General features: G+C 48.3%; 4 protein-coding genes across 4 annotated transcripts in view; all 4 read left to right on the top strand.

Annotated features, from left to right (window-relative positions):
- Window positions 1-318: 318 nt before the first annotated feature.
- Window positions 319-4,210, top strand: parp3 (poly (ADP-ribose) polymerase family, member 3). The gene is given in 12 exon segments (XM_057029714.1): window positions 319-609; window positions 893-1,076; window positions 1,155-1,280; window positions 1,351-1,530; window positions 1,607-1,745; window positions 2,019-2,242; window positions 2,313-2,468; window positions 2,679-2,765; window positions 2,832-3,009; window positions 3,098-3,181; window positions 3,184-3,240; window positions 3,438-4,210. Coding segments are annotated over 11 exon segments (1,584 nt in total). The 5' UTR covers window positions 319-609; window positions 893-896; the 3' UTR covers window positions 3,611-4,210.
- Window positions 4,211-4,444: 234 nt separating this feature from the next.
- On the top strand, window positions 4,445-6,666 carry LOC130524022 (probable G-protein coupled receptor). The gene is made up of 2 exons (XM_057029715.1): window positions 4,445-4,645; window positions 4,869-6,666. Exon 2 carries the CDS (start codon window positions 4,920-4,922, stop codon window positions 6,480-6,482), a length of 1,563 nt encoding a protein of 520 aa, XP_056885695.1. The 5' UTR covers window positions 4,445-4,645; window positions 4,869-4,919; the 3' UTR covers window positions 6,483-6,666.
- A 1,360-nt stretch (window positions 6,667-8,026) lies between these two features.
- LOC130524023 (protein mono-ADP-ribosyltransferase PARP3-like) lies at window positions 8,027-11,984 on the top strand. The gene is made up of 11 exons (XM_057029716.1): window positions 8,027-8,231; window positions 8,515-8,698; window positions 8,777-8,902; window positions 8,982-9,161; window positions 9,238-9,376; window positions 9,650-9,840; window positions 9,911-10,066; window positions 10,277-10,363; window positions 10,430-10,607; window positions 10,696-10,839; window positions 11,037-11,984. Exons 2-11 carry the CDS (start codon window positions 8,519-8,521, stop codon window positions 11,207-11,209), a joined length of 1,554 nt encoding a protein of 517 aa, XP_056885696.1. The 5' UTR covers window positions 8,027-8,231; window positions 8,515-8,518; the 3' UTR covers window positions 11,210-11,984.
- A 43-nt stretch (window positions 11,985-12,027) lies between these two features.
- The window catches only part of gpr61l (G protein-coupled receptor 61-like), a 2,926-nt gene continuing 964 nt past the window's right edge, over window positions 12,028-13,989 (top strand). The window contains exons 1-2 of the mRNA XM_057029717.1: window positions 12,028-12,226; window positions 12,452-13,989. The exon at window positions 12,452-13,989 is cut by the window's right edge and continues 964 nt beyond it. Coding sequence (XP_056885697.1) covers window positions 12,056-12,226; window positions 12,452-13,789 — 1,509 coding nt within the window. The 5' untranslated portion in view covers window positions 12,028-12,055 and the 3' untranslated portion in view covers window positions 13,790-13,989. The remainder of the gene's footprint in view (window positions 12,227-12,451) is intronic.

Genomic DNA, 13,989 nt, shown 5'->3' with positions numbered 1-13,989 from the left:
ACCTAGTGTCCATAGAGAAGAGCAGCATTTTAAAAGGAAACGGCTGTTTCTTGCTGTAAATACTGCATAGGAAGAAAGTATAAAACTATTTCTGTTTAGCTTTAAATATAACTATGATACGTCGTTACATATAATTATAAACATATATATATATACTATGATTAATTAATGCCAACCTTATTAGCATGTGAGTAATCGACTATATGTTTCTCCTAAACTATGTTTAGATTAGAGCTATGCCATCTGAAGTTGCTTCAGGGCGAAAACAACTTGTGCTTGTTTGGAAAGTGTGCTGTTCTTTTCCTCCGCTCTATTAAGTGTGAAATACTTAATAGAGCGTGTGTCGATCACGTGACAGTAATTACCGCACTGAGCTAGGTGGCGCTGTAGCCGCTAGTTAGCCTAGCTCATTCGGCGTTAGCATGATGCCTCGCCCAGGCCAAACGCAGCGGAGCTCCTCCTCTTCCTCCATGACTGTAAGTCACTGCAAACTTCCTGCATTCATCGCCCTCGGACGAGCCGCTGTGGGTCGCCGCCCCCGCGGTAATAGAGTCGTCTGTGTCCGTCTGTCCTGCCGTGGCGTCGGTGGATTGATTAGTGACGTCAAAGGCAAGTTACTCTAGAATTCACGTCGTTTTCAAAATAACTCACATTTAAGGTGACAGTTGCTTTTAAAAGGAACATTAAGCTTGCTCATCTGGCACCAGCTTATTACCCCTGTCCCTACATGTCATTACTAACTAGTAATTACATGGTAACTAACGTCACATGGGTAATTGATCCATTTGTGCTGCTCCTCGGTGAGGGAGGGTGGAATGGTCGGGCATGTCTGAGCCTGTCCAGGATTAAATTACATTCATCAGTAGCTTTCTCTCCTTGCTCTTCCAAACAGGATCATGCCACCCAAGAGGAGAGCCGCCTCTGCTGCCAGGGCAGGAGGGAAGAAGGCAAAAGAGGAGACTTCGGAGCCCAAAGATGCCTTCACCTCCGCCAAAGAGGCCCTCCTGGCTGCGGGGCCGCAGGTCAAAGGCAGGAGGAAGGTGGATGAACGCTGCCAGGTGTCAGCATCTGCCGAGGTGAGGAGCAGGTGGCCGCGACGCTTCCGTGGAGTTCTCCGCTTTGGTAATGTTTGCTAACGTGTGTTGTCTCACCAGGTGCACGAAGACTACGACTGCATGCTCAATCAAACAAACATCGGGCAAAACAATAACAAGTTCTACGTCATTCAAGTGATCAAAGACAACAACCGGTTCTATTCTTGGAACAGATGGGGCAGGGTGGTAAGTTAGTTTGCCCTCGCTATCACGTAACATCATTGTGAGCACTGATTGGCTCCTCTTTGAAATCCAGGGGGAAGTGGGACAGAACAAACTCAGCCCGTTTGATAAGCTGGAAAAAGCTGTCAAGGACTTTGAAAAGAAGTTTAAAGACAAGACAAAGAACAGCTGGAGCGATCGGGCGAACTTTGTGTCCTACGCTGGGAAGTACACCATGATCGAGGTGGATGGAGAGCAGGACGCCGAGGTCAAGGTGGGCCGTTATCCTCACTGATGCAGCGCCTCAAACTGCAGCGGTTTGGCATCAGCATCTGAACGTGTGCTTCCAGGTGGACGAAGTGGACGGCAAAGTCGTCAAAGTCAGCAAAAACATCCTTCCGTGCACGCTCGACGGCGCCACCAAGAACCTGATTAAGCTGATTTTCAGCAATGACATGTTTAAAGAAGCTATGGAATGCATGAACTTAGGTGGGTGAGTCTCAGCTCAGCATGCTTCAAACTGGTTCTGAACACCAGCTTAACCAGTGTGGAAAACTGGTGGAATGGAGGTGAGGGATGTAAAACATAGCACAGCATCACCACTTTAAGCACAGATGATCTCTGACTCCTATTTTAGGTCATAGTTACTGGATAAAGATATAAAGGATTAAAGTTTCAACCCTCCACAAAGGTTTAAAGTCACCACCTTTTTTTTCTGCGGACGTGGGCTTTCACCTGCACACACGTGTTTCTTTTATGCAGACATCAAGAAGATGCCTTTGGGAAAACTCAGTAAAATGCAGATTGCAAAGGGCTTTGAAGTGCTGGAGGAGATCGAAGCAGCCATGAAGCAACGAAGAGGAAGCTCGCGCCTGGAAGAGCTTTCCTCAAAGTTCTTCACCACCGTTCCACACAACTTTGGCCGGAACAGGCCGCCAACGATCAACAGCCAAGAAATTGTGGAGCAAAAAAAAGAGATGCTCATGGTGAGATCATTTTAAAGAGCCCTCGACGTTGCACCAACGGCTAACTTCTGTTTTCCTGTTGCGTGCGAAGGTGCTGGCAGACATCGAGCTGGCCCAGACTCTGAAGTCAGAGACCGAGAAGGCGCAGGAGGAGATGATAGAGACGGTTCCTCACCCTCTGGATCAAGACTACAACTCTCTCAGATGCCGCCTGAGTCTGCTGGACACAGAGACAGAAATATTTAAGGTACCATCTAATGCGAAGCTCTTATATGGCCACGCCAGGGATGAGATGTTGGGTCCTTCGCCTGTGCTGCTCCTCTGCTCGGCACAAAGGCACTTTTATTGTTTTTATTGTTGGTATTGAATCTATTACATCTCATTTTTCTACAGCAGGAATAAAAATACTGAAAGCTGAAGCTGCTAATAAAAAATACATCTTGTTTGTCATCGAAAGATTATACAAAAGTACCTGGAAATGACTTCAAACGGTTACCGCAATCCAAAGATCCTCAACGTGTGGGAGGTGGACAGAGAGACGGAGGTAAGAGCAGCTCTACTGATCCGACAGGACCGACCTCCTCCGGCTAACATTCACTGCACGTCTCAGGGAGAACGCTTCGGTGAAAACGACAGCCTGGAGAACCGCCGTCTTCTGTGGCACGGCACAAACATAGCGGTGGTGGCAGCCATCCTGAAGAGCGGCCTGAGGATCATGCCCCACTCAGGGGGCCGTGTCGGTCGCGGCATCTACTTTGCATCTGAAAACAGCAAATCCGCTAGTTACGGTGAGGCTGACTCCACGACGGCAAAGAAGCCTTAAATAAACCTGGATGCGATCATAACTATATTATTATAACGCGTGTGTGTTTGTAGTACGAACCTCCAAAAACACCGGCGTGATGTTTCTGTGCGAGGTCGCCCTTGGGAAGGAGAAGACCATCACCGTTGACAACTCCTCCCTAAAGAAGCTCCTGCAGGCTTTGATAGCGTGGTGGCGCGAGGACTGGTGGAGCCGGGTACACTGTTATTACACCTCTATTACACTTTCGGCGACCAAATGCGCGTTTCTTTCGGCAAAACTGGACTTAGCGTCTGAGTTCAAGTCTCACAAACTCCCCAGCAGGAGGTGTGATGCGCCTGAGGAGGACAGCAAGCTGTCAGGCGACATTTAAAGCAACAAGTCGGGTCAAGGCTCCACTTTCTGTGTTTTCAGATCCAAAAGAGGACACTTTCATCACGCTGGAGGGGAAGAAAGTGTCCGTGCCCCAGGGGCCGCCTGTGGATCAGCCCCAGTACTCCGGCAGCAACTTCAGCAACAGCGAGTATCTCATCTACAAAGAGAGTCAGTGTCGCCTGCGTTACCTGCTGGAGCTGAAGATGGCCTGATTCAGCTCAGGGGAGGAGTTGTCAGGGCCCCGCTCGCTCAGTGGAAGGTGAAACGCCGGCCTCTGAATATGATTGTCTGCAGATTCTTTTCCCATAATGCAATGGGGATTCTCGCTGCTTGGTGCCTTATTGTTTTGCACAGTGTGACGGGGGCCTCGCTGTTCCCTCGACTTTTAATACTTTCCTGAGTTTGTACTTTCCCAGATCTTGAGTTTAGCTCCCGAGTTCTCCTTGTTTTCACTTTCTTTCACCTTTTACACCTCGCTGCATTCATTAGCGCGGTGGATTTATAAAAACCGGCAGAAATAGAAATGATAATATATTTTCTCTGAAGGAGGACTTAATTCTTTTGCACTTGCTTAAAGGCGCATCTATTTGAATGTTAAAGGCAAAGGTACCTTCACTTATGCAAATATGAAGTGAAACATTTCTACTCAAGCAGCTCTGAGTGGTTAGAATGCAGGATAAACATATAGCTCATAAATCATGACTGCATGATTTAAAAACACACTAAAGTTCTGATGCCTACATGTCTGGTGAGTTTTCTTATTACCTGCTGCATTTTTGCACTGAAAATAATAAAGTAAAGTAGCTGCTCGACGTTTGGCCTCCTTCTTTTGAGCAGTCTGGTGATCCTAACAGATATTACTATAATTTACTTCTGTTTCTGTATGTGATTATAAATGAAATAGGTTTCATGGTTTAAAGCACTGTTATCGTGTAATTACTATAAATAGACCCCTCTCTAAACTCCCCACCCTTAATGCTAAATAAACGTGTGTGAAAACCAACACTGTGTGTTATAACTGAGCAAGAATCTGGTGGAGAATAGGACACAGAGAAGAGGACAGAAAAAGAAACAATGAGTGACAGTCAGTACCACACAGAGCGCAGGACAGGAGTGACGTGGACACACAGAGAGAGAGAGAGAGAGCGTCCACATCTGTCACATTTACACTCAGTTTGAATCTCCTGAGGACTGAAGACACTTTGGGTGACCTGCAGTCAGACATACGCCATCAGAGACGGGACCAGGTGAGTGGAAGATTGATGAAGTAGATCAAATGTACAATTTGTGCTGTGTTGGTGTATTTTCCTCAAAAAAATAAATATTGTGTTGTGCAGATAAAATAATTTCTCCTAGCAAATATCTGCTTGAAAGCTGTTGGGCAGCTTCAGCTGCTGCTTCTGCAGCTTCAGACATAATGTCATTAGTTATTTGAGTTCGTGTCAGAACAGTTTGGTCTCTTTAACACAGAACTTCCATCCACAACGGCCTTGGAAATGGAGGGAGTCCTTAAGAAGTAACATGATGGCCGTCAGACCCGCCCCGGTGCTGGCGGGCCTGCCGAACCTCACCACAACCGCATGGACTACAAATCCCACAGTTCCCGCCGATGTGGGCGTGGTCACCAGCTCCCAGTCCCAGATCAAAGACCTTTTCGGGTTGTTCTGCATGGTGACCCTGAATCTCATTGCCTTGCTGTCCAACACCGGCGTGATGGTGGCCATCGCGCGGGCCCCCCACCTCAAGAGATTTGCGTTTGTGTGTCACCTGTGCGGCGCGGACCTGCTGTGCGCCATCCTGCTCATGCCGCTAGGCATCATATCCAGCTCGCCATTTTTCAGCACGGTGGCGTTCACTGTCCTGGAGTGTCAGGTTTACATCTTCCTCAACGTCTTCCTCATCTCTCTGACCATCCTCACCATCACGGCCGTCAACGTGGAGCGCTACTTCTACATTGTCCACCCAATGCGCTACGAGGTCAAGATGACCATCAACCTCGCCGTCGGCGTCATGCTCCTGATCTGGGTGAAGTCGGCCCTCTTGGCTCTGGTCTCCGTTTTTGGGTGGCCGGCTTACGGGCACCAGAGCTCCATCGCCGCAGCCCACTGCTCGCTTCACGCCAGCCACAGCCGCCTGCGAGGCGTGTTCGCCGTGCTCTTCACCGTGGTCTGTTTCCTGCTCCCCGCGGTGGTCATACTGGCCGTCTACTGCGCCGTCTACAAGGTGGCCCGCTCTGCCGCCCTGCAGCTGGTCCCCACCGTGCCCGCCTGGGCCAACGCCAACCTCGCCAAGAACCGCTCGGACTCCATCAACAGCCAGACCACCATGATTGGCGCCACCCACAGTCTGCCCCAGCGGCTGTCTCCAGAGAGGGCCTTCAGCGGCGGCAAGGCCGCCCTCACTTTGGTCTTCATCGTGGGTCAGTTCTTGCTGTGCTGGCTGCCCTTTTTCATCTTCCACCTGCACATGTCTCTGACTGGCTCCCTGCAGAGCCCGGGGGACCTGGAGGAGGTGGTGACCTGGCTGGCCTACTCCTCCTTTGCAGTCAATCCCTTCTTCTACGGGCTTTTGAACAGGCAAATCAGAGAACAGCTGGTGAAGTTTCACCGCTGCTGCTCCACGCAGGCCACAGAGATCGGGGCATCCAGCCACGAGGGTTCCCTGCAGGAAAACCTCCTCCAGTTTTTCCAGAGAAGCAGCAAATCAACAGAAGCCCCATCAGGCTGTGTTGGGTCCCACCCCAAAAACACAGCGGACCAAAGTGTAAAGGTGCCCGGACTAGTCCCTGTGGAACACACATCACATCATTGTTTAATGTCTCACAGCATCTGCCTCCAACGTTGTCCCGACGGTGTGCAACGGACGGGAGGTCGTGGACTCCACAACCTCGTCCTTGTGAAAGCCGGCCCGGCTCCTCTGCCAGACGTTGTAAACAGTTATTTAATCTCTAGTCCTCAATCAGGTGTCTCAGATATTACAGAGATCGCGCAGACGGTTGTCCTGACTTTGTTGTCCTCAAAGTGCTGTGAGTACAATGTTCCCAATTCTATGATTCTGTTCTGTTTGATTAGCAATTTTAAATGAGATGACGATGAAGTTTTAGCCCTTGTATTACAACTTCTATTTGCAATGATGGAGTAAACTATAGTAAATCTGTTAAATGTAATATATAATGTACAAGACCTTTTTAATGTAGACTTTGGTGATCCAGTTTGTGCTTTCTTGTAATTTATGTAAATAAATGGTGTCTTTTTTTAATCAATACAAATTTGACCTCATGGCTCGTTCTTGCACATGATAATAAGCTCAATTAAATGAGATTTCCTTTTACACATTCAGATATATACTGTGAAAATATGTGCTAGCCAAACACCTTTGGAGGATAATTAAGTTTTTAAACATTTATGAACACTAGACCCACACCAGCCAGGCTGCACTGATGCTGCGCAGCTGCCTTGAGTAAATTTGGTGTCTTTCACAGGAACACTTTCAGGTGTGACAAAAAGGGAAACATGGAAAATGTATCATAATGTTTTGCGTCCGTCTGGATTTTAAAATCTGATCTGTTTTATCGCCGCCATCTGACGAGACCGAACAATATCTTAAGGGGGGATAACAACCGTGAATTAGGCTTACTACTGCCACCTAGTGTCCATAGAGAAGAGCAGCATTTCAAAAGGAAACAGCTGTTTCTTGCTGTAAATATTGCATAGGAAGAAAGTATAAAACTATTTCTATTTAGCGTTAAATATAACTATTGTCTTGTATTGCACAATATGTACAATAAAAAAAAAAAAATCAGGACGACGTGCGGGCTTAACTTTTATTTCCACTCCGTGAATACATACGGGTACTCCATATTGACTTCGCAACTCTAGCCGATAGACACACCCCTTGTTACCAAGTGACGACTTTCAACAAATGCCTCTAAGCGGCACTACAGCATAGCACACACACATATATAAGATATTCCCTGAGAATATTACAACTATGACACGTCGTTACATATAATTGTAAACATATATTATATATACTATGATTAATTAATGCCAACCTTATTAGCATGTGAGTAATCGACTATATTGTAGCGTGTTGGGGAGGGTCAGAGTGGGAAATTCCCAGCATGCTTTGTAGCAGTGTGTTCTGTGGGTTCAGGTTTGTGTTAACCCTGTTTTTTATTTGTTGTAAATGCTATCCTTTGTAACTTTCAATGTTAATGTTCTATTTATTGAGTTCTGGTCGTTAATGTGTTTAATTACTATTTAATTATTATTTGCACCTGGACACCATAAGCGAGGTTGTGTGTGTCATTGAAGACTTCCCTTTGTTGGCGTGTATTCTGTTGAGTGAAAATTACAGTGGCTCTTTCTGCATTTGAACAGCAGAATAAGTTTACTGACATCTGCATCTTAGCTTTATCGCAATCCAGAACCCGAGCTCGCCACAATATATTTCTGCTAAACTATGTTTAGATTAGAGCTATGCCATCTGAAGTTGTTACAGAGCAAAACAACTTGTGCTTGTTGGGAAAGTGTGCTGTTCTTTTCCTCCGTGTGAAATACTTAATAGTGTGTTAAGAACGTGTGTCGATCACGTGACAGTAATTACCGCACTGAGCTAGGTGGCCTAGTTCATTTGGCGTTATCATGATGCCTCGCCCAGGCCAAACGCAGCGGAGCTCCTCCTCGTCCTCCATGACTGTAAATCACTGCAAACTTCCTGCATTCACCGCCCTCGGACGAGCCGCTGTGGGTCGCCGCCTCCGCGGTCATAGAGTCGTCTGTGTCCGTCTGTCCTGCCGTGGCCTCGGTGGATTGATTAGTGACGTCAAAGGCAAGTTACTCAAGAATTCACGTCGTTTTCAAAATAACTCACATTTAAAGTGACAGTTGCTTTTAAAAGGAACACTAAGCTTGCTCATCTGGCACCAGCTTATTACCCCTGTCCCTACATGTCATTACTAACTAGTAATTACATGGTAACTAACGTCACATGCGTAATTGATCCATTTGTGCTGCTCCTCGGTGAGGGAGGGTGGAATGGTCGGGCATGTCTGAGTCTGTCCAGGATTAAATTACATTCATCAGTAGCTTTCTCTCCTTGCTCTTCCAAACAGGATCATGCCACCCAAGAGGAGAGCCGCCTCTGCTGCCAGGGCAGGAGGGAAGAAGGCAAAAGAGGAGACTTCGGAGCCCAAAGATGCCTTCACCTCCGCCAAAGAGGCCCTCCTGGCTGCGGGGCCGCAGGTCAAAGGCAGGAGGAAGGTGGATGAACACTGCCAGGTGTCAGCATCTGCCGAGGTGAGGAGCAGGTGGCCGCGACGCTTCCGTGGAGTTCTCCGCTTTGGTAATGTTCGCTAACGTGTGTTGTCTCACCAGGTGCACGAAGACTACGACTGCATGCTCAATCAAACAAACATCGAGAAAAACAATAACAAGTTCTACGTCATTCAAGTGATCAAAGACAACAACCGGTTCTATTCTTGGAACAGGTGGGGCAGGGTGGTAAGTTACTTTGCCCTCGCTATCACGTAACATCTGCACCGCCTTGGTGAGCACTGATTGGCTCCTCTTTGAAATCCAGGGGGAAGTGGGACAGAGCAAACTCAGCCCGTTTGATAAGCTGGAAAAAGCTGTCAAGGACTTTGAAAAGAAGTTTAAAGACAAGACAAAGAACAGCTGGAGCGATCGGGCGAACTTTGTGTCCTACGCTGGGAAGTACACCATGATCGAGGTGGATGGAGAGCAGGACGCCGAGGTCAAGGTGGGCCTTTATCCTCCCTGATGCAGCGCCTCAAACTGCAGCGGTTTGGCATGAGCATCTGAACGTGTGCTTCCAGGTGGACGAAGTGGACGGCAAAGTCGTCAAAGTCAGCAAAAACGTCCTTCCCTGCACGCTCGACGGCGCCACCAAGAACCTGATTGAGCTGATTTTCAGCAATGATGTGTTTAAAGAAGCTATGGAATGCATGAACTTAGGTGGGTGAGTCTCAGCTCAGCATGCTTCAAACTGGTTCTGAACACCAGCTTAACCAGTGTGGAAAACTGGTGGAATGGAGGTGAGGGATGTAAAACATAGCACAGCATCACCACTTTAAGCACAGATGATCTCTGACTCCTATTTTAGATCATAGTTACTGGATAAAGAAATAAAGGATTAAAGTTTCAACCCTCTACAAAGGTTTAAAGTCACCACCTTTTTTTTCTGCGGACGTGGGCTTTCACCTGCGCACACGTGTTTCTTTTATGCAGTTTCGGGAAAACTCAGTAAAAAGCAGATTGCAAAGGGCTTTGAAGTGCTGGAGGAGATCGAAGCAGCCATGAAGCGCCTGGAAGAGCTTTCCTCAAAGTTCTTCACCACCGTTCCACACAACTTTGGCCGGAACAGGCCGCCAACGATCAACAGCCAAGGAATTGTGGAGCAAAAAAAAGAGATGCTCATGGTGAGATCATTTTAAAGAGCCCACCACGTTGCAGCAACGGCTAACTTCTGTTTTCCTGTTGCGTGCGAAGGTGCTGGCAGACATCGAGCTGGCCCAGACTCTGAAGTCGGAGACCGAGAAGGCGCAGGAGGAGATGATAGAGACGGTTCCTCACCCTCTGGATCAAGACTACAACTCTCTCAGATGCCGCCTGAGTCTGCTGGACACAGAGACAGAAATATTTAAGGTACCATCTAATGCGAAGCTCTTATATGGCCACGCCAGGGATGAGATGTTGGGTCCTTCGCCTGTGCTGCTCCTCTGCTCGGCACAAAGGCACTTTTATTGTTTTTATTGTTGGTATTGAATCTATTACATCTCATTTTTCTACAGCAGGAATAAAAATACTGAAAGCTGAAGCTGCTAATAATAAATAAATCTTGTTTGTCATCAAAAGATTATACAAAAGTACCTGGAAATGACTTCAGACGTTTCCCGCAATCCAAAGATCCTCAACGTCTGGGAGGTGGACAGAGAGACGGAGGTAAGAGCAGCTCTACTGATCCGACAGGACCGACCTCCTCCGGCTAACATTCACTGCACGTGTCAGGGAGAACGCTTCGGTAAAAACGACAGCCTGGAGAACCGCCGTCTTCTGTGGCACGGCACAAACATAGCGGTGGTGGCAGCCATCCTGAAGAGCGGCCTGAGGATCATGCCCCATTCAGGGGACCGTGTCGGTCAAGGCATCTACTTTGCATCTGAAAACAGCAAATCCGCTGGTTACGGTGAGGCTGACTCCACGACGGCAAAGAAGCCTTAAATAAACCTGGATGCGATCATAACTATATTATTATAACGCGTGTGTGTTTGTAGTACGAACCTCCAAAAACACCGGCGTGATGTTTCTGTGCGAGGTCGCCCTTGGGAAGGAGAAGACCATCACCGTTGACAACTCCTCCTTAAAGAAGGCTCCTGCAGGCTTTGATAGCGTGGTGGCGCGAGGACGGGTGGAGCCGGGTACACTGTTATTACACCTCTATTACACTTTCGGCGACCAAATGCGCGTTTCTTTCAGCAAAACTGGACTTAGCGTCTGAGTTCAAGTCTCACAAACTCCCCAGCAGGAGGTGTGATGCGCCTGAGGAGGACAGCAAGCTGTCAGGCGACATTTAAAGCAACAAGTTGGGTCAAGGCTCCACTTTCTGTGTTTTCAGATCCAAAAGAGGACACTTTCATCACGCTGGAGGGGAAGAAAGTGTCCGTGCCCCAGGGGCAGCCTGTGGATCAGCCCCAGTACTCCGGCAGCAACTTCAGCAACAGCGAGTATCTCATCTACAAAGAGAGTCAGTGTCGCCTGCGTTACCTGCTGGAGCTGAAGATGGCCTGATTCAGCTCAGGGGAGGAGTTGCCAGGGCCCCGCTCGCTCAGTGGAAGGTGAAACGACGGTCTCTGAATATGATTGTCTGCAGATTCTTTTCCCATAATGCAATGGGGATTCTCGCTGCTTGGTGCCTTATTGTTTTGCACAGTTTAATACTTTCCTGAGTTTGTACTTTCCCAGATCTTGGGTTTAGCTCCCGAGTTCTCCTTGTTTTCACTTTCTTTCACCTTTTACACCTCGCTGCATTCATTAGCGCGGTGGATTTATAAAAACCGGCAGAAATGATAATATATTTTCTCTGAAGGAGGACTTAATTCTTTTGCACTTGCTTAAAGGCGCATCTATTTGAATGTTAAAGCATACGGGCTGTGATCAAGCCAAGGGTACCTTCACTTATGCAAATATGAAGTGAAACATTTCTACTCAAGCAGCTCTAGTGGTTAGAATGCAGGATAAACATATAGCTCATAAATCATGACTGCATGATTTAAAAACACACTGAAGTTCTGATGCCTACATGTCAGTGGTGAGTTTTCTTATTACCTGCTGTATTTTTGCACTGAAAATAATAAAGTAAAGTAGCTGCTCGACGTTTGGCCTCCTTCTTTTGAGCAGTCTGGTGATCCTAACAGATATTACTATAATTTACTTCTGTTTCTGTATGTGATTATAAATGAAATAGGTTTCATGGTTTAAAGCACTGTTATCGTGTAATTACTATAAATAGACCCCTCTCTAAACTCCCCACCCTTAATGCTAAATAAACGTGTGTGAAAACCAACACTGTGTGTTATAACTGAGCAAGAATCCGGTGGAGAATAGGACACAGAGAAGAGGACAAAAAAAGAAACAATGAGTGACAGTCAGTACCACACAGAGCGCAGGACAGGAGTGACGTGGACACAGAGAGAGAGAGAGAGAGAGCGTCCACATCTGTCACATTTACACAGTTTGAATCTCCTGAGGACTGAAGACACTTTGGGTGACCTGCAGTCAGACATACGCCATCAGAGACGGGACCAGGTGAGTGGAAGATCGATGAAGTAGATCAAATGTACAATTTGTGCTGTGTTGGTGTATTTTCCTCAAAAAAATAAATATTGTGTTGTGCAGATAAAATAATTTCGCCTAGCAAATATCTGCTTGAAAGCTGTTGGACAGCTTCAGCTGCTGCTTCTGCAGCTTCAGACATAATGTCATTAGTTATTTGAGTTCGTGTCAGAACACTGTTTGGTCTCTTTAACACAGAACTTCCATCCACAACGGCCTTGGAAATGGAGGGAGTCCTTAAGAAGTAACATGATGGCCGTCAGACCCGCCCCGGTGCTGGCGGGCCTGCCGAACCTCACCACAACCGTATGGACTACAAATCCCACAGTTCCCGCCGATGTGGGCGTGGTCACCAGCTCCCAGTCCCAGATCAAAGACCTTTTCGGGTTGTTCTGCATGGTGACCCTGAATCTCATTGCCTTGCTGTCCAACACCGGCGTGATGGTGGCCATCGCGCGGGCCCCCCACCTCAAGAGATTCGCGTTTGTGTGTCACCTGTGCGGCGTGGACCTGCTGTGCGCCATCCTGCTCATGCCGCTAGGCATCATATCCAGCTCGCCATTTTTCAGCACGGTGGCGTTCACTGTCCTGGAGTGTCAGGTTTACATCTTCCTCAACGTCTTCCTCATCTCTCTGACCATCCTCACCATCACGGCCGTCAACGTGGAGCGCTACTTCTACATTGTCCACCCAATGCGCTACGAGGTCAAGATGACCATCAACCTCGCCGTCGGCGTCATGCTCCTGATCTGGGTGAAGTCGGCCCTCTTGGCTCTGGTCTCCGTTTTTGGGTGGCCGGCTTACGGGCACCAGAGCTCCATCGCCGCAGCCCACTGCTCGCTTCACGCCAGCCACAGCCGCCTGCGAGGCGTGTTCGCCGTGCTCTTCACCGTGGTCTGTTTCCTGCTCCCCGCGGTGGTCATACTGGCCGTCTACTGCGCCGTCTACAAGGTGGCTCGCTCTGCCGCCCTGCAGCTGGTCCCCACCGTGCCCGCCTGGGCCAACGCCAACCTCGCCAAGAACCGCTCGGACTCCATCAACAGCCAGACCACCATGATTGGCGCCACCCACAGTCTGCCCCAGCGGCTGTCTCCAGAGAGGGCCTTCAGCGGGGGCAAGGCCGCCCTCACTTTGGTCTTCATCGTGGGTCAGTTCTTGCTGTGCTGGCTGCCCTTTTTCATCTTCCACCTGCACATGTCTCTGACTGGCTCCCTGCAGAGCCCGGGGGACCTGGAGGAGGTGGTGACCTGGCTGGCCTACTCCTCCTTTGCAGTCAATCCCTTCTTCTACGGGCTTTTGAACAGGCAAATCAGAGAACAGCTGGTGAAGTTTCACCGCTGCTGCTCCACGCAGGCCACAGAGATCGGGGCATCCAGCCACGAGGGTTCCCTGCAGGAAAACCTCCTCCAGTTTTTCCAGAGAAGCAGCAAATCAACAGAAGCCCCATCAGGCTGTGTTGGGTCCCATCCCCAAAACACAGCGGACCAAAGTGTAAAGGTGCCCGGACTAGTCCCTGTGGAACACACAACACAGTGATGGACACATGTCAGTTCTATCTTCTCATTTCATCCGATGGTGCTACAGTCTAACAAAAACTTCTGAAAATGTTCCTTGGGTACATCATTCAACATTTCTTTTTGCTACATTTAAATGAGTCCCTGCTAAAGTCTGAGTTTGTCACCTAAAGGTGGCCGCCTCATGAAGCATCTCCTTTGAGGAAACTCGTACCCAGTGAT

The sequence above is a fragment of the Takifugu flavidus genome, chromosome 4, assembly GCF_003711565.1.
Source record: "Takifugu flavidus isolate HTHZ2018 chromosome 4, ASM371156v2, whole genome shotgun sequence".
NCBI lineage: Eukaryota > Metazoa > Chordata > Actinopteri > Tetraodontiformes > Tetraodontidae > Takifugu > Takifugu flavidus.
This window is presented reverse-complemented; position numbering and strand designations above follow the sequence as displayed.